The following is a 20,877-nucleotide window of genomic DNA, read 5'->3' on the forward strand; positions in this document are numbered from 1 at the left end:
GCACTCGCTGATGCATGTGGGGATATCTACAGAGATTCCTGGCTTCACGGAGCCCTCCCCGATGTATGTGGGGATATCTACAGAGATTCCTGGCTTCTGGGAGCCCTCCCAGATGTATGTGGGATTATCTACAGAGATTCCTGGCTTCACGGAACCCTCCCCGATGTATGTGGGGATATCTACAGAGATTCCTGGCTTCTGGGAGCCCTCCCCGATGTATGTGGGGATTATCTACAGAGATTCCTGGCTTCACGGAGCCCTCCCCGATGTATGTGGGGATATCTACAGAGATTCCTGGCTTCAGGGGAGCCCTTGCTGATGTATGTGGGATTATCTATAGAGATTCCTGGCTTCAGGGGAGCACTCGCTGATGCATGTGGGGATATCTACAGAGATTCCTGGCTTCACGGAGCCCTCCCCGATGTATGTGGGGATATCTACAGAGATTCCTGGCTTCACGGAGCCCTCCCCGATGTATGTGGGGATATCTACAGAGATTCCTGGCTTCTGGAAGCCCTCCCCAATGTAGGTGGGGATATCTACAGAGATTCCTGGCTTCTGGGAGCCCTCCCCGATGTATGTGGGGATTATCTACAGAGATTCCTGGCTTCACGGAGCCCTCCCCGATGTATGTGGGGATTATCTACAGAGATTCCTGGCTTCTGGGAGCCCTCCCCGATGTATGTGGGGATATCTACAGAGATTCCTGGCTTCACTGAGCCCTCCCCGATGTATGTGGGGATATCTACAGAGATTCCTGGCTTCGGGGGAGCCCGCCCCGATGTATGTGGGATTATCTACAGAGATTCCTGGCTTCAGGGGAGCCCTCGCTGATGTATGTGGGATTATCTATAGAGATTCCTGGCTTCAGGGGAGCCCTCCCCAATGTATGTGGGATTATTTACAGAGATTCCTGGCTTCGGGGGAGCCCACCCGATGTATGTGGGATTATCTACAGAGATTCCTCGCTTCAGGGGAACCCTCCCTGATGTATGTGGGATTATCTACAGAGATTCCTGGCTTCAGGGGAATCTTCCCCGATGTATGTGGGATTATCTACAGAGATTCCTGGCTTCAGGGGAATCTTCCCCGATGTATGTGGGATTATCTACAGAGATTCCTGGCTTCAGGGGAATCTTCCCCGATGTATGTGGGATTATCTACAGAGATTCCTGGCTTCAGGGGAATCTTCCCCGATGTATGTGGGGATATCTACAGAGATTCCTGTCTATGGGAAATACTTCGGAGACAATCATTTTAGAAAGTAAATGAATGTAAAATACCATGTATCATCCATACCGGCCTCCAGTATACAATGTATCATCCATACCGGCCTCCTATATACAATGTATCATCCATACCGGCCTCCAGTATACAATGTATCATCCATACCGGCCTCCTATATACAATGTATCATCCATACCGGCCTCCAGTATACAATGTATCATCCATACCGGCCTCCTATATACAATGTATCATCCATACCGGCCTCCAGTATACAATGTATCATCCATACCGGCCTCCAGTATACAATGTATCATCCATACCGGCCTCCTATATACAATGTATCATCCATACCGGCCTCCAGTATACAATGTATCATCCATACCGGCCTCCTATATACAATGTATCATCCATACCGGCCTCCAGTATACAATGTATCATCCATACCGGCCTCCAGTATACAATGTATCATCCATACCGGCTCCTGTATACAATGTATCATTCATACCGGCTCCTGTATACAATGTATCATCCATACTGGCCTCCTGTATACAATATATCACCCATATCGGCATCCTGTATACAATGTATCATCCATACTGGCCTCCTGTATACAATGTATCACCTATACCGGTCTCCTATACCCCTCTTGCAGTATACAGTATATACCCCTCTTGCGGTACACAGTATATACCCCTCTTGCAGTCTATAGTATTTACCCCTCTTGCAGTATACGGTATATACCCCTTTTGCGGTATACAGTATATATCCCTCTTGCAGTATACAGTATATACCCCTCTTGCAGTATACAATATATATCCCTCTTGTGGTATACAGTATATATCCCTCTTGTGGTATACAGTATATACCCATATTGCAGTATACAGTATATACCCCTCTTGCTGTATATAGTATATACCCCTCTTGCGGTATACAGTATATACTCCTCTTGCAGTCTATAGTATATACCCTTCTTGCAGGATACAGAATATACCCCTCTTGCAGTCTACAGTATATATCCCTCTTGCAGTATACAGTATATACATCTCTTGCAGTATGGAGTATATATCCCTCTTGCAGTACAGTATATATCCCTTTTGAAGTATACAGTATATACCCCTCTTGCAGTATACAGTATATATCGCTCTTGCAGTATACACTATATACCCCTCTTGAAGTATACAGTATATATCCCTCTTGCAGTAGACACTGTATATATCCCTCTTGCGTTATACAGTATATATCCCTCTTGCAGTATACAGTATATACCCCTCTTGCAGTATACAGTATATACCCTCTTGCAGTATACAGTATATACCCCTCTTGCAGTAGACACTGTATATATCCCTCTTGCAGTATATGGTATATACCCCTCTTGCGGTATACAGTATATACCCCTCTTGCAGTATACAGTATATTTCCCTCTTGCAGTATATGGTATATACCCCTCTTGCAGTATACGGTATATACCCATGTTGCAGTATACAGTATATACCCCTCTTGCAGTATACAGTATATATCCCTCTTGCAGTATACGGTATATACCCCTGTTGCAGTATACGGTATATACCCCTCTTGCAGTATACAGTATATATCCCTCTTGCAGTATACAGTATATACCCCTCTTGCATTATACAGTATATACCCCTCTTGCAGTATACAGTATATATCCCTCTTGCAGTATACAGTATATACCCCTCTTGCAGTATACAGTATATACCCCTCTTGCAGTATACAGTATATATCCCTCTTGCAGTATACAGTATATATACCTCTTGCAGTACAGTATATATCCCTTTTGAAGTATACAGTATATACCCCTCTTGCGTTATACAGTATATATCCCTCTTGCAGTATACAGTATATACCCCTCTTGCAGTAGACACTGTATATATCCCTCTTGCAGTATATGGTATATACCCCTCTTGCGGTATACAGTATATACCCCTCTTGCAGTATAAAGTATATTTCCCTCTTGCAGTATATGGTATATACCCCTCTTGCAGTATACGGTATATACCCATGTTGCAGTATACAGTATATACCCCTCTTGCAGTATACAGTATATATCCCTCTTGCAGTATACAGTATATATCCCTCTTGCAGTATACGGTATATACCCCTGTTGCAGTATACGGTATATACCCATGTTGCATTATACAGTATATACCCCTCTTGCAGTATACAGTATATATCCCTCTTGCAGTATACAGTATATACCCCTCTTGCAGTATACAGTATATATCCCTCTTGCAGTACAGTATATATCCCTTTTGAAGTATACAGTATATACCCCTCTTGCAGTATACAGTATATATCGCTCTTGCAGTATACAATATATACCCCTCTTGCAGTATACAGTATATATCCCTCTTGCAGTAGACACTGTATATATCCCCCTTGCAGTATACAGTATATACCGCTCTTGCTTTATACAGTATATACCCCTCTTGCAGTATACAGTATATACCCCTCTTGCAGTATACAGTATATACCCCTCTTGCAGTATACAGTATATATCCCTCTTGCAGTATATGGTATATACCCCTCTTGCGGTATACAGTATATACCCCTCTTGCAGTATACAGTATATATCCCTCTTGCAGTAGACACTGTATATATCCCTCTTGCAGTATACGGTATATATCCCTCTTGCAGTAGACACTGTATATACCCATGTTGCAGTATACAGTATATATCCCTCTTGCAGTATATGGTATATACCCCTCTTGCGGTATACAGTATATACCCCTCTTGCAGTATACAGTATATACCCCTGTTGCAGTATACGGTATATACCCATGTTGCAGTATACAGTATATACCCCTCTTGCAGTATACAGTATATATCCCTCTTGCAGTATACAGTATATATCCCTCTTGCAGTATACAGTATATACCCCTCTTGCAGTATACAGTATATATCCCTCTTGCAGTATACGGTATATACCCCTGTTGCAGTATACGGTATATACCCATGTTGCAGTATACAGTATATACCCCTCTTGCAGTATACAGTATATACCCCTCTTGCAGTATACAGTATATATCCCTCTTGCAGTATACAGTATATATCCCTCTTGCAGTATACAGTATATATCCCTCTTGCAGTATACAGTATATATCCCTCTTGCAGTATACAGTATATATCCCTCTTGCAGTATACAGTATATACCCCTCTTGCAGTATACAGTATATATCCCTCTTGCAGTATACAGTATATATCCCTCTTGCAGTATACAGTATATATCCCCGGCTCGGGTCTCGGTGAATATTTATGGATATGAATGCAGTCTTGTGTGCTGATAATCTGCAGAAATGTGGAATCAGAGCGTGCACCGCCAGCTGAGCCTCTGTTACCATGGAAACTGCAGTAACAGTCCGTTGTCAGCTTCATGAGAAATCTCAGGATACGGGAATACACATCGACGTGTTTATACACCCTGAGTATATACTCTATATACCTCTCCGAGTGCTACACACCCCCAAATCTTCACCAATCCAGTCACTGCAAACAGAATATACTGTGCTGTATATAGGGGATCAGTGCTGTATATAGGGGATCAGTGATGTATATGGGGGATCAGTGATGTATATGGGGGGGTCAGTGATGTATATATGGGATCAGTGATGGATATGGGGGATCAGTAATGTATATGGGGGGTCAGTGATGTATATGATCTGTGTATATGGGGGGGTGGGTCAGTGATGTATATGGGGGATCAGTGATGTATATGGGGGATCAGTGATGTATATGGGGGATCAGTGATGGATATGGGGGATCAGTGATGTATATGGGGGGTCAGTAATGGATATGGGGGATCAGTGATGTATAGGGGGGATCAGTGATGTATATGGGGGATCAGTGATGTATATGGGGGGTCAGTGATGTATATATGGGATCAGTGATGGATATGGGGGATCAGTGATGTATAGGGGGGGTCAGTGATGGATATGGGGGATCAGTGATGTATATGGGGGGTCAGTAATGGATATGGGGGATCAGTGATGTATATGGGGGGTCAGTGATGGATATGGGGGATCAGTGATGTATATGGGGGGTCAGTAATGGATATGGGGGATCAGTGATGTATATGGGGGGTAAGTGATGGATATGTGGGATCAGTGATGTATATGGGAGATTAGTGCTGTATATGGGGGGATCAGTGATGTATATGGGGGATCAGTGCTGTATATAGGGGATCAGTGATGTATATGGGGGATCAGTGATGCTGTATATAGGGGATCAGTGATGTATATGGGGGATCAGTGATGTATATGGGGGATCAGTGATGCATATGGGGGGGGATCAGTGATGAATATGGGGGATCAGTGATGTATATGGGGGGTCAGTGATGGATATGGGGGATCAGTGATGTATATGGGGGGGGTCAGCGATGGATATGGGGGATCAGTGATGTATATGGGGGATCAGTGATGAATATGGGGGATCAGTGATGTATATGGGGGGGTCAGTGATGGATATGGGGGATCAGTGATGTATATGGGGGGGTCAGCGATGGATATGGGGGATCAGTGATGTATATGGGGGATCAGTGATGAATATGGGGGATCAGTGATGTATATGGGGGGGTCAGCGATGGATATGGGGGATCAGTGATGTATATGGGGGATCAGTGATGAATATGGGGGATCAGTGATGTATATGGGGGGGTCAGTGATGGATATGGGGGATCAGTGATGTATATGGGGGGGTCAGCGATGGATATGGGGGATCAGTGATGTATATGGGGTGGTCAGTGATGGATATGGGGGATCAGTGATGTATATGGGGGGGTCAGTGATGGATATGGGGGATCAGTGATGTATATGGGGGGGTCAGTGATGTATATGGGGGATCAGTGATGTATATTTTATTCTATCATGTGACAACACTGAAGAAATGAGACTTTGCTACAATGTAAAGTAGTGAGTGTACAGCTTGTATAACAGTGTAAATTTACTGTCCCCTCAAAATAACTCAACACACAGCCATTAATGTCTAAACCGCTGGCAACAAAAGTCAGTACACCCCTAAGTGACAATGTCCAAATTGGGCCCAAAGTGACAATATTTTGTGTGGCGGCCATTATTTTCCAGCACTGCCTTAACCCTCTTGGGCATGGAGTTCACCAGAGCTTCACAGGTTGTCACTGGAGTCCTCTTCCCCTCCCCCATGATGACATCACAGAGCTGGTGGATGTTAGAGACCTTCCCCTCCTCCACCTTCTGTTTGAGGATCCCCACAGATGCTGAATAGGGTTTAGGTCTGGAGACGCTTGGCCAGTCCATCACCTTTACCCTCAGCTTCTTTAGCAAGGCAGTGGTCATCTTGGAGGTGTTTGGGGTCGTTATGTTGGAATACTGCCCTGCCCCCCAGTCTCTGAAGGGAGGGGATCATGCTCTGCTTCAGTATGTCACAGTACATGTTGGCATTCATGGTTCCCTCAATGATCTGTAGCTCCCCAGTGCCGGCAGCACTCATGCAGCCCCAGACCATGACACTCCCACCACCATGCCTGACTGTAGGAAGACACACTTGTCTTTGTACTCCTCACCTGGTTGCCCCCACACACGCCTGACACCATCTGACACCAAATAAGTTTATCTTGGTCTCATCAGAGCACAGGAGATGGTTCCAGTAATCCATGTCCTTAGTCTGCTTGTCTTCAGCAAACTGTTTGTGGGCTTTCTTGTCCATCATCTTTAGAAGAGGCTTCCTTCTGGGATGACAGCCATGCAGACCAATTTGATGCAGTGTGCGGCGTATGGTCTGAGCACTGACAGGCTGACCCCTCCCCCACCCTGTCCTGGTAAACCTCTGTATGGTCTTGGCCACCGTGCTGCAGCTCAGTTTCAGGGTCTTGGCAATCTTCTTATAGCCTAGGCCATCTTTATGTAGAGCAACAATTCTTTTTTTCAGATCCTCAGAGAGTTCTTTGCCATGAGGTGCCATGTTGAACTTCCAGTGACCAGTATGAGAGAGTGAGAGCGATAACACCAAATGTAACACACCTCCCCCATTCACACCTGGGACCTTGTAACACTAACGAGTCACATGACACCGGGGAGGGAAAATGGCTAATTGGGCCCAATTTGGACATTGTCACTTAGGGGTGTACTGACTTTTGTTGCCAGCGGTTTAGACATTAATGGCTGTGTGTTGTCACTTAGGGGTGTACTGACTTTTGTTGCCAGCGGTTTAGACATTAATGGCTGTGTGTTGAGTTATTTTGAGGGGACAGTAAATTTACACTGTTATACAAGCTGTACACTCACTACTTTACATTGTAGCAAAGTCTCATTTCTTCAGTGTTGTCACATGGGAGGGGTGTACTTACTATTCTAAAATACTGTACATGATCTGTGTATAAGGATGATCAGTGATGTATATTGGGGATCAGTGATGTATATGGGGGATCAGTGATGTATATGATCTGTGTATATGGGAGATCAGTGATGTATATTGGGGATCAGTGATGTATATGGGGGATCAGTGATGTATATGGCGGATCAGTGATGTATATGATCTGTGTATATGGGGGGGGATCAGTGATGTATATGGGGGATTAGCGATGTATATGGGGGATCAGTGATGTATATTGGGGATCAGTGATGTATATGGGGGATCAGTGATGTATATTGGGGATCAGTGATGTATATGGGGGATCAGTGATGATTATGGGGGATCAGTGATGTATATGGGGGATCAGTGATGTATATGGGGGATCAGTGATGTATGTGATCTGTGTATATGGGGGATCAGTGATTTATATGGGGGATCAGTGAAGTATATGGGGGATCAGTGATGGATATGGGGGTTCAGTGATGTATTTGGGGGTTCAGTGATGTATATGATCTGTGTATATGGGGGGATCAGTGATGTATATGGGGGATCAGTGAAGTATATGGGGGTTCAGTGATGTATATGATCTGTGTATAAGGGGGGGACCAGTGATGTATATGGGGGATCAGTGATGTATATGATCTGTGTATATGGGAGATCAGTGATGTATATGTGGGATCAGTGATGTATATGATTTGTGTATATGGGGGATCAGTGATGTATATGGGGGATCAGTGATGTATATGATTTGTGTATATGGGGGATCAGTGATGTATATGATCTGTGTATAAGGGGGGGACCAGTGATGTATATGGGGGATCAGTGATGTATATGGGGGATCAGTGATGTATATGATTTGTGTATATGGGGGATTAGCGATGTATATAGGCGATCAGTGATGTATATTGGGGATCAGTGATGTATATGGGGGCTCACTGGCTCAGTGATGTATATGATCTGTGTATATGGGGGATCAGTGATGTATATGGGGGATTAGTGATGTATATGATCTGTGTATATGGGGGGGGGGATCAGTGATGTGTTTGGGGGTTCCGTGATGTATATGGGGGGTCAGTGATGTATATGGGAGATCAGTGATGTATATGGGGGATCAGTGATGTATATGATTTGTGTATATGGGGGATAAGTGATGTATATGGGGGGTCAGTGATGTATATGGGGGATTAGTGATGTATATGATCTGTGTATATGGGGGATCAGTGATGTATATGATCTGTGTATATGGGGGGGGATCAGTGATGTGTTTGGGGGTTCCGTGATGTATATGGGGGATTAGTGTTGTATATGATCTGTGTATATGGGGGATCAGTGATGTATATGGGGGGTCAGTGATGTATATGGGGGATCAGTGATGTATATGGGGGGGTCAGTGATGTATATGATCTGTGTATATGGGGGATCAGTGATGTATATGGGGGATCAGTGATGTATATGAGGGATCAGTGATGTATATGGGGGGTCAGTGATGTATATGATCTGTGTATATGGGAGATCAGTGATGTATATGGGGGGTCAGTGATGTATATGGGGGATCAGTGATGTATATGATCTGTGTATATGAGGGATCAGTGATGTATATGGGGGATCAGTGATGTATATGAGGGATCAGTGATGTATATGGGGGGGTCAGTGATGTATATGATCTGTGTATATGGGGGATCAGTGATGTATATGGGGGATCAGTGATGTATATGAGGGATCAGTGATGTATATGGGGGGTCAGTGATGTATATGATCTGTGTATATGGGAGATCAGTGATGTATATGGGGGGTCAGTGATGTATATGGGAGATCAGTGATGTATATGGGGGGTCAGTGATGTATATGGGGGATCAGTGATGTATATGATCTGTGTATATGAGGGATCAGTGATGTATATGGGAGATCAGTGATGTATATGAGGGATCAGTGATGTATATGGGGGGGGGTCAGTGATGTATATGATCTGTGTATATGGGGGATCAGTGATGTATATGGGGGATCAGTGATGTATATGAGGGATCAGTGATGTATATGGGGGGTCAGTGATTTATATGTGGGATCAGTGATGTATATGAGGGATCAATGATGTATATGGGGGATCAGTGATGTATATGGGGGATCAGTGATGTATATGATCTGTGTATATGGGGGATCAGTGATGTATATGTGGGATCAGTGATGTATATGGGGGATCAGTGATGTATATGGGGGGTCAGTTGTGTATATGGGGGATCAGTGATGTATATGGGAGGTCAGTTGTGTATATGAACTGTGTATATGGGAGATTAGTGCTGTATATGGGGGATCGGTGATGTATATGGGAGATCAGTGATTTATATGTGGGATCAGTGATGTATATGAGGGATCAATGATGTATATGGGGGATCAGTGATGTATATGATCTGTGTATATGGGGGATCAGTGATGTATATGGGGGATCAGTGATGTATATGATCTGTGTATATGGGGGATCAGTGATGTATATGTGGGATCAGTGATGTATATGGGGGATCAGTGATGTATATGGGGGGTCAGTTGTGTATATGGGGGATCAGTGATGTATATGGGAGGTCAGTTGTGTATATGAACTGTGTATATGGGAGATTAGTGCTGTATATGGGGGATCGGTGATGTATATGGGGGATCAGTGATGTATATGGGAGATTAGTGCTGTATATGGGGGATCAGTGATGTATATGGGGGATCAGTGATGTATATGGAGGGTCAGTTGTGTATATGGGGGAATCAGTGATGTATATGAACTGTGTATATGGGAGATTAGTGCTGTATATGGGGGATCAGTGATGTATATGGGGGATCAGTGATGTATGTGGAGAATCAGTGATGTATATGGGGGGTCAGTTGTGTATATGGGGGAATCAGTGCTGTATATGGGGGATCAGTGATGTATATGGGGGGTCAGTTGTGTATATGGGGGAATCAGTGCTGTATATGGGGGATCAGTGATGTATATGGGGGGTCAGTTGTGTATATGGGGGAATCAGTGATGTATATGGGGGATCAGTGATGTATATGAACTGTGTAAATGGGAGATTAGTGTTGTATAAGGGGGATCAGTGATGTATATGGAGGATCAGTGATATTTATGTGGGATCAGTGATGTATATGGGGGATCAGTGATGTATATGAACTGTGTAAATGGGAGATTAGTGTTGTATAAGGGGGATCAGTGATGTATATGGAGGATCAGTGATATTTATGTGGGATCAGTGATGTATATGGGGGATTAGTGATGTATATGGGGGGTCAGTTGTGTATATGGGGGAATCAGTGCTGTATATGGGGGATCAGTGATGTATTTGGGGGATTGATGATGTATATGGGGGGTCAGTTGTGTATAGGGGGAATCAGTGATGTATATGGGGGGTCAGTGATGTATATGGGGGGTCAGTTGTGTATATGGGGGAATCAGTGCTGTATATGGGGGATCAGTGATGTATTTGGGGGATCGATGATGTATATGATCCATCTATATTGCGTATGGGTGCAGTGTATGGTCAATCTGTATATATAGTACATTAGGTGTCCATGCTGTGTGGCCGGTCACACCTGATACTTGGTGCTTCGTCAGGTAAATGATTAGAGCGGCTCTAATGGTCTAGCATTGGGGGTCCCATTTATCCAGAAAATGTCTTCTGAGTTAACTTTAAAAGAAAGAAGAAACAACCGGAGAGACCTAAGAATATAAGCTACAGGCAGAGAGAATTCTGGGAAGTTGGTTAAGTTTAATTTCTCTCCAACCAATTCTGATCCAAACTAGGAGGACACTTCCAGTATTTAGAAGATTCCTCCATGGAGCCGAATACATGACATGGATACATCATTGGAGGAAGATGGAACACAACACAGTTCTAGGAAAACACGTTCTATTCATTTGTCTAATGGAGATTCATTCGTAGAGTTTACAGCAAAGTAGTGAGTGAAATCTTCATGTACAATGCTCAGCGAGTCGGTGACAATGCCTGGGCACCCTCCATTTTTCTATCCTTGGAGGAGCTTATTAGGACTGACATAATCAGAGCCATATCCAGCCCACTGCTGTCTCTGATCGCTGATTACATTGATTGTGCCATCATGGAGAGGGGCCGAGAACACAACAATCTGCACTATGATAGCTCGCTCCTCTCTACTAACATGGAGGCCGTTTCACAGCCACTCATTGCTGAAGAATGAATGGAAAGGGGGACTTCAGAATGTTCACTGTCAATTCTATATATTGTCTTACAATGTTTGGGAGATAAGCTTTCCTGACTTTAGGTCCAGTTTAATTCCTTAACTCAAATATAAAAAATCAAAGTGTGAGTTATCTAGCAAGGGTTTGCAGAAGCTCCGGGTGCACAGGATCCTTCCATATGTAAAATACTCTTTCCGTACTCTAATTGCACTTCTCACCCTTTCTTGAATGGGCTCTATAAGCCTCACATTGCCATTGGCTCAAACATCCTCCAAACATAACTAAGATTTGACACCTCTTTGTATCAAATATATGTTTTGTACTAGAGACTTCCAGCTAGGGGGAGACTTGTATGTTCTCCATTCAGCTAGGGGAGACATATGTGTTCTCCATCCAGCTAGGGGAGACATGTATGTTCTCCATCCAGCTAGGGGAGACTTGTATGTTCTCCATCCAGCTAGGGGAGACATGTATGTTCTCCATCCAGCTAGGGGAGACTTGTATGTTCTCCATCCAGCTAGGGGAGACTTGTATGTTCTCCATCCAGCTAGGGGAGACATGTGTGTTCTCCATCCAGCTAGGGGAGACATATGTGTTCTCCATCCAGCTAGGGGAGACATGTATGTTCTCCATTCAGCTAGGGGAGACATGTGTGTTCTCCATCCAGCTAGGGGAGACTTGTATGTTCTCCATTCAGCTAGGGGAGACTTGTGTGTTCTCCATCCAGCTAGGGGAGACATGTGTGTTCTCCATCCAGCTAGGGGAGACATGTGTGTTCTCCATACAGCTAGGGGAGACATGTGTGTTCTCCATTCAGCTAAGGGAAGACTTGTGTGTTCTCCATCCAGCTAGGGGAGACATGTGTGTTCTCCATCCAGCTAGGGGAGACATGTATGTTCTCCATCCAGCTAGGGGAGACTTGTGTGTTCTCCATCCAGCTAGGGGAGACATGTGTGTTCTCCATCCAGCTAGGGGAGACATATGTGTTCTCCATCCAGCTAGGGGAGACATGTATGTTCTCCATTCAGCTAGGGGAGACATGTGTGTTCTCCATCCAGCTAGGGGAGACTTGTATGTTCTCCATTCAGCTAGGGGAGACTTGTATGTTCTCCATTCAGCTAGGGGAGACATGTGTGTTCTCCATCCAGCTAGGGGAGACATGTGTGTTCTCCATCCAGCTAGGGGAGACATGTATGTTCTCCATCCAGCTAGGGGAGACTTGTATGTTCTCCATCCAGCTAGGGGAGACATGTGTGTTCTCCATCCAGCTAGGGGAGACATGTATGTTCTCCATCCAGCTAGGGGAGACTTGTATGTTCTCCATCCAGCTAGGGGAGACTTGTATGTTCTCCATTCAGCTAGGGGAGACATGTGTGTTCTCCATCCAGCTAGGGGAGACATGTGTGTTCTCCATACAGCTAGGGGAGACATGTGTGTTCTCCATTCAGCTAAGGGAAGACTTGTGTGTTCTCCATCAAGCTAGGGGAGACATGTGTGTTCTCCATCCAGCTAGGGGAGACATGTATGTTCTCCATCCAGCTAGGGGAGACATGTGTGTTCTCCATCCAGCTAGGGGAGACATGTATGTTCTCCATACAGCTAGGGGAGACATGTGTGTTCTCCATCCAGCTAGGGGAGACATGTATGTTCTCCATCCAGCTAGGGGAGACTTGTGTGTTCTCCATCCAGCTAGGGGAGACATGTGTGTTCTCCATCCAGCTAGGGGAGACATATGTGTTCTCCATCCAGCTAGGGGAGACATGTATGTTCTCCATTCAGCTAGGGGAGACATGTGTGTTCTCCATCCAGCTAGGGGAGACTTGTATGTTCTCCATTCAGCTAGGGGAGACTTGTGTGTTCTCCATCCAGCTAGGGGAGACATGTGTGTTCTCCATCCAGCTAGGGGAGACATGTGTGTTCTCCATCCAGCTAGGGGAGACATGTGTGTTCTCCATCCAGCTAGGGGAGACATGTGTGTTCTCCATCCAGCTAGGGGAGACATGTATGTTCTCCATACAGCTAGGGGAGACTTGTATGTTCTCCATCCAGCTAGGGGGAGACTTGTATGTCCTCCATCTAGCCAAAGAAGATGTTTATGTTCTAAATCTGGATACTGGTGATTTGTAGCATTTCCATCCAGCTACTGAAGGCCTACATACTCTCCTTCAGGCTACTGAAAACATGCATACGTTCCCTGTCAGGGTTATAGGGTTTTGAGACTGGTATCTTCTTTACTAGGGTATTGAAACTTGTATTCTCACTATCATGGTACTGGTTACTTGTTTACTCTTTTTTTCAGGTATTTTCTACCTTCAGCATCTCTGTGCTATTTTACCGGGGGGTAGGAAATTGTTACAATGCTACAAAAACTATTATGAGATACATAGGGATGAGCCACAGGTCACCCCAGACCTCCTTGCAGCTAGTCTTAGATTCCGTGGAAAGGATAACCTGCAGTTGCTGTGATACTCTTCTCAAGGGCAGAAGACAGTTTGCCCCTCCATGGCTCTGCCCCCTTACTGAGACATGGAAAGGGCTGTGCAGGCTGCTTGTCATTGACTGGCAGCAAGGAATAACCTTCAGCAAGGTTGTTGATTATCTTCAGCAGCTCCCAGCTGTGAAACCAGGACCAGCAAGAAGTCTACCAGAACCAGTGAATTCTGTACAGACAGTGACTTAAATCATCTCCTGTCACCTGTGTTCTCATTGTTATTGTCATTGTGGCAAACAGTGATTTGGTAGCAAGCCATGCAGACAGCACCTGTTCAGCTGATGGAGAACTTGCAGGCGAAGAATGATGGCATTTATTATTGGCTAGCAGTTCTCTGAGATAACTCTTCTGTACCTACCTGATATTCTGCACCCCAAGCTCTCCCTTAGTATTATACACCCCAAAGTCCTTATAAAGACTGTGCACCTCCAACTCTCCACTCCACCTAGTACTACCACAAGGTGAATACAGATCTGTGCACCCCAAGCTCTCCCTTAGTATTATACACCCCAAAGTCCTTATAAAGACTGTGCACCTCCAACTCTCCACTCCACCTAGTACTACCACAAGGTGAATACAGATCTGTGCACCCCAAGCTCTCCCTTAGTATTATACACCCCAAAGTCCTTATAAAGACTGTGCACCTCCAACTCTCCACTCCACCTAGTACTACCACAAGGTGAATACAGATCTGTGCACCCCAAGCTCTCCCTTAGTATTATACACCCCAAAGTCCTTATAAAGACTGTGCACCTCCAACTCTCCACTCCACCTAGTACTACCACAAGGTGAATACAGATCTGTGCACCCCAAGCTCTCCCTTAGTATTATACACCCCAAAGTCCTTATAAAGACTGTGCACCTCCAACTCTCCACTCCACCTAGTACTACCACAAGGTGAATACAGATCTGTGCACCCCAAGCTCTCCCTTAGTATTATACACCCCAAAGTCCTTATAAAGACTGTGCACCTCCAACTCTCCACTCCACCTAGTACTACCACAAGGTGAATACAGATCTGTGCACCCCAAGCTCTCCCTTAGTATTATACACCCCAAAGTCCTTATAAAGACTGTGCACCTCCAACTCTCCCCTGCACCTCCACTCCACCTAGTACTACCACAAGGTGAATACAGTTCTGTGCACCTTCTTGCTTCCCCAATAGTATACAGTCTGAACCCCATTGCCACCCCCCTTCTAATATACTACACAACAGCTCCCCCCCCCCCCCCATTGAGTTGAGTGACACCTGATGATGAGCAGTGGTCAGCGGAGCCTGAAGGTTGCAGAGACATAAGAAAGTCATTATCCTCCCCCTCAATCACTCACTTACTGAGTGGAGAAAGCCATACAAGTTTCCAGCAGCCATTGCGGCTCCAGTGAAAGCCTGAATCAATCATACATGACAGAATGGGCAAGGGGAGGAGCATATCATGGGTACTGCAACTTACCCTGGCAAATTTAGACGAGTAAGGATCTTCAAAAAGGGCCCAAATCCGTGGCTGCCACCTTCTCCAGAAGCCTCCAGGTTTGCCATCAGGAGAGTCACTAAGGGCCAATCTCTTGGTCAACTCCAACTCTTCTTCTCCATCCCCAGAGTCACCAGTGCCATCCACATCACCCTCTTCTACACTGCTTTCTACTGGACCTCCACCAAAACTGTCCAGAGCTTCTTCTGCCTCCCGGTGCTGCCTGTAGGTCATCCAGCAACAGGGCTCTACATCTGTTTCATCAATGCCCCAGAATGCCAACTCCTCTTCATACAGAGGGCCACATACATCTGCTGGGCAGTGCAGCTTCCCAGTCCGGTAATAATTAAGTATGTGGGCAAAAACCGCAGGATGGCGGTCAAAGAAGAACTCATCAGTCCGAGGGTCATAGTCAAAGTGGCTGTGGGCATCAGGCTCTGCCAACCATGCTAACCTGGTGCCTGGTAGGGTGCGGAGGGTGCTACGATAGGTCTGGTGTCTTGTTCCTCCTACGTTGATCACGATCCGGTCTGTCTCGTCTCCTTGGCCCATGACGGGTGTAAGGGGCACTCATCAGTCCCAGAGCGGGTGCTATTGACAACTCAGTTTTCTGCCATGCCCTCCTGATGTGCAGCTAATGGTGCCAGTCTCTGTATTTCACATCACTCCTCCTTCAGTCACATCGAACCCCACCAAGGAACCGCTTCCCATTCACATCATCTCCAGGGACACCTCTCCAGTCCTTGTACCCCCAGATGTGCTGCTATAGGGACACCTCTCCAGTCCTTGTACCCCCAGATGTGCTGCTATAGGGACACCTCTCCAGTCCTTGTACCCCCAGATGTGCTGCTATAGGGACACCTCTCCAGTCCTTGTACCCCCAGATGTAGTGCTGAAGGGACAGCTCTCCAGTCCTTGTACCCCCAGATGTGCTGCTATAGGGACACCTCTCCAGTCCTTGTACCCCCAGATGTGGTGCTGAAGGGACACCTCTCCAGTCCTTGTACCCCCAGATGTGGTGCTGAAGGGACAGCTCTCCAGTCCTTGTACCCCCAGATGTGCTGCTATAGGGACACCTCTCCAGTCCTTGTACCCCCAGATGTGGTGCTGAAGGGACAGCTCTCCAGTCCTTGTACCCCCAGATGTGCTGCTATAGGGACACCTCTCCAGTCCTTGTACCCCCAGATGTGGTGCTGAAGGGACACCTCTCCAGTCCTTGTACCCCCAGATGTGGTGCTGAAGGGACACCTCTCCAGTCCTTGTACCCCCAGATGTGGTGCTGAAGGGACACCTCTCCAGTCCTTGTACCCCCAGATGTGGTGCTGAAGGGACACCTCTCCAGTCCTTGTACCCCCAGATGTGGTGCTGAAGGGACAGCTCCCGGTCACATTCTGTATGGTGCTGAAGGGACAGCTCCCGGTCACATTATCGTTCTGTATGGTGCTGAAGGGACAGCTCCCGGTCACATTATCGTTCTGTATGGTGCTGAAGGGACAGCTCCCGGTCACATTATCGTTCGGTATGGTGGAGCACAGAGCAGGAGATTCTGCTGCAGCTGGAGGAGAAGGATCTGAGCATGCGCAGTGTCTTCCTAGAAATGGAAATGCTGGGGTCCTATGCAGCCTTGTCACAGCCCTATCATCACATGTGACATGAAGCATGCATGCAGGGAAGGAAGGGGGTCTATTATCTGTCTGGGGGAGGGGAGGATTAGGAACATCTCTGACTGTAATCAGCGAAGCTTTCATAATGACTATAGAAGAAAATCGATCCATCAGTGATTATAGAAAGGTTCAATTCTTCCATAGAGACTCAGTATACCTGGACTGATATTATTATTATTTTTCCTTGTCCATCTGTCCATCCAGTGTGGGGTTCTGTACTGTCCATCCAGTGTGGGGTTCTGTACTGTCCATCTGTCCATCCAGTGTGGGGTTCTGTACTGTCCATCTGTCCATCCAGTTCGGGTTCTGTACAGTCCATCTGTCCATCCAGTGTGGGGTTCTGTACAGTCCATCTGTCCATCCAGTGTGGGGTTCTGTACAGTCCATCTGTCCATCCAGTGTGGGGTTCTGTACTGTCCATCTGTCCATCCAGTGTGGCGTTCTGTACTGTCCATCTGTCCATCCAGTGTGGCGTTCTGTACTGTCCATCTGTCCATCCAGTGTGGGGTTCTGTACTGTCCATCCAGTGTGGGGTTCTGTACTGTCCATCTGTCCATCCAGTGTGGGGATCTGTACTGTCCATCTGTCCATCCAGTGTGGGGATCTGTACTGTCCATCTGTATATCTAGTGTGGGGTTCTGTACTGTCCATCTGTCCATCCAGTGTGGGGTTCTGTACTGTCCATCTGTCCATCCAGTGTGGGGATCTGTACAGACCATCTGTCCATACAGTGTGGGGTTCTGTACTGTCCATCTGTATATCTAGTGTGGGGTTCTGTACTGTCCATCTGTCCATCTAGTGTGGGGTACTGTACTGTCCATCCAGTGTGGGGTTCTGTACAGTCCATCTGTCCATCCAGTTCGGGTTCTGTACAGTCCATATGTCCATCCAGTGTGGGGTTCTGTACTGTCCATCTGTCCATCCAGTGTGGGGTTCTGTACTGTCCATCTGTCCATCCAGTGTGGGGTTCTGTACAGTCCATCTGTATATCTAGTGTGGGGTTCTGTACTGTCCATCTGTCCATCCAGTGTGGGGTTCTGTACTGTCCATCCAGTGTGGGGTTCTGTACAGTCCATCTGTCCATCCAGTGTGGGGTTCTGTACAGTCCATCTGTCCATCCAGTTCGGGTTCTGTACAGTCCATCTGTCCATCCAGTGTGGGGTTCTGTACTGTCCATCTGTCCATCCAGTGTGGGGTTCTGTACTGTCCATCCAGTGTGGGGTTCTGTACTGTCCATCTGTATATCTAGTGTGGGGTTCTGTACTGTCCATCTGTCCATCCAGTGTGGGGTTCTGTACTGTCCATCTGTCCATCTAGTGTGGGGTACTGTACTGTCCATCCAGTGTGGGGTTCTGTACAGTCCATCTGTCCATCCAGTTCGGGTTCTGTACAGTCCATCTGTCCATCCAGTGTGGGGTTCTGTACTGTCCATCTGTCCGTCCAGTGTGGGGTTCTGTACAGTCCATCTGTCCATCCAGTGTGGGGATCTGTACAGTCCATCTGTCCATCCAGTGTGGGGTTCTGTACTGTCCATCCAGTGTGGGGTTCTGTACAGTCCATCTGTCCATCCAGTGTGGGGTTCTGTACTGTCCATCTGTATATCTAGTGTGGGGTTCTGTACTGTCCATCTGTCCATCCAGTGTGGGGTTCTGTACTGTCCATCTGTCCATCTAGTGTGGGGTACTGTACTGTCCATCCAGTGTGGGGTTCTGTACAGTCCATCTGTCCATCCAGTTTGGGTTCTGTACAGTCCATCTGTCCATCCAGTGTGGGGTTCTGTACTGTCCATCTGTCCATCCAGTGTGGGGTTCTGTACTGTCCATCTGTCCATCCAGTGTGGGGTTCTGTACAGTCCATCTGTATATCTAGTGTGGGGTTCTGTACTGTCCATCTGTCCATCCAGTGTGGGGTTCTGTACTGTCCATCCAGTGTGGGGTTCTGTACAGTCCATCTGTCCATTCAGTGTGGGGTTCTGTACTGTCCATCTGTATATCTAGTGTGGGGTTCTGTACTGTCCATCTGTCCATCCAGTGTGGGGTTCTGTACTGTCCATCTGTCCATCTAGTGTGGGGTACTGTACTGTCCATCCAGTGTGGGGTTCTGTACATTCCATCTGTCCATCCAGTTCGGGTTCTGTACAGTCCATCTGTCCATCCAGTGTGGGGTTCTGTACTGTCCATCTGTCCATCCAGTGTGGGGTTCTGTACTGTCCATCTGTCCATCCAGTGTGGGGTTCTGTACTGTCCATCTGTATATCTAGTGTGGGGTTCTGTACTGTCCATCTGTCCATCCAGTGTGGGGTTCTGTACTGTCCATCTGTATATCTAGTGTGGGGTTCTGTACTGTCCATCTGTCCATCCAGTGTGGGGTTCTGTACTGTCCATCTGTCCATCTAGTGTGGGGTACTGTACTGTCCATCTGTCCATCCAGTGTGGGGTTCTGTACAGTCCATCTGTCCATCCAGTGTGGGGTTCTGTACTGTCCATCTGTCCATCCAGTGTGGGGTTCTGTACTGTCCATCTGTCCATCCAGTGTGGGGTTCTGTACTGTCCATCTGTATATCCAGTGTGGGGATCTGTACTGTCCATCCAGTGTGGGGTTCTGTACTGTCCATCTGTCCATCCAGTGTGGGGTTCTGTACTGTTTATCTGTCCATCCAGTGTGGGGATCTGTACTGTCCATCCAGTGTGGGGTTCTGTACTGTCCATCCAGTGTGGGGTTCTGTACAGTCCATCTGTCCATCCAGTGTGGGGATCTGTACTGTCCATCCAGTGTGGGGTTCTGTACAGTCCATCTGTCCATCCAGTGTGGGGATCTGTACTGTCCATCTGTCCATCCAGTGTGGGGTTCTGTACTGTCCATCTGTCCATTCAGTGTGGGGATCTGTACTGTCCATCCAGTGTGGCGTTCTGTACTGTCCATCTGTCCATCCAGTGTGGGGTTCTGTACTGTCCATCTGTCCATCCAGTGTGGGATTCTGTACTGTCCATCCAGTGTGGCGTTCTGTACTGTCCATCCAGTGTGGCGTTCTGTACTGTCCATCTGTCCATCCAGTGTGGGGTTCTGTACTGTCCATCTGTCCATCCAGTGTAGGGATCTGTACTGTCCATCCAGTGTGGCGTTCTGTACTGTCCATCTGTCCATCCAGTGTGGGGTTCTGTACTGTCCATCTGTCCATCTAGTGTGGGATTCTGTACTGTCCATCTGTCCATCTAGTGTGGGGTTCTGTACTGTCCATCTGTCCATCTAGTGTGGGGTTCTGTACTGTCCATCTGTCCATCCAGTGTGGGGTTCTGTACTGTCCATCTGCACAACCAGTGTGGGGTTCTGTACTGTCCATCTGTCCATCCAGTGTGGGGTTCTGTACTGTCAATTCATCCATCCAGTGTGGGGTTCTGTACTGTCCATCTGTCTATCTAGTTTGAGGTTCTGTACTGTCTATTGTGACGGTGGCAGGTATCAGACCCCTGGCCTTCTCATCCAACT

General features: G+C 46.7%; 1 protein-coding gene and 1 pseudogene across 5 annotated transcripts in view; both read right to left on the bottom strand.

Moving 5' to 3' along the window:
* Positions 1-16,378, bottom strand: part of KCNC1 (potassium voltage-gated channel subfamily C member 1) — a 273,330-nt gene extending 256,952 nt beyond the window's left edge. For all 4 annotated transcript variants that reach the window (XM_082270332.1, XM_082270331.1, XM_082270330.1 and 1 more), the window contains exon 1: positions 15,710-16,378. In XM_082270332.1, coding sequence (XP_082126458.1) covers positions 15,710-16,279 — 570 coding nt within the window. In that variant the 5' untranslated portion in view covers positions 16,280-16,378. The remainder of the gene's footprint in view (positions 1-15,709) is intronic.
* Positions 16,379-16,395: 17 nt separating this feature from the next.
* Positions 16,396-17,475, bottom strand: LOC309565551 (annotated as a pseudogene). The gene is made up of 2 exons (XR_014226112.1): positions 16,563-17,475; positions 16,396-16,447 (listed from the first exon to the last, which is right to left on the bottom strand). The product of XR_014226112.1 is annotated as an uncharacterized misc_RNA (transcript).
* Between the last annotated feature and the right edge of the window lie 3,402 nt (positions 17,476-20,877).

This window comes from Pelophylax lessonae, assembly GCF_965119305.1.
Source record: "Pelophylax lessonae genome assembly, chromosome: 10".
Lineage (NCBI taxonomy): Eukaryota > Metazoa > Chordata > Amphibia > Anura > Ranidae > Pelophylax > Pelophylax lessonae.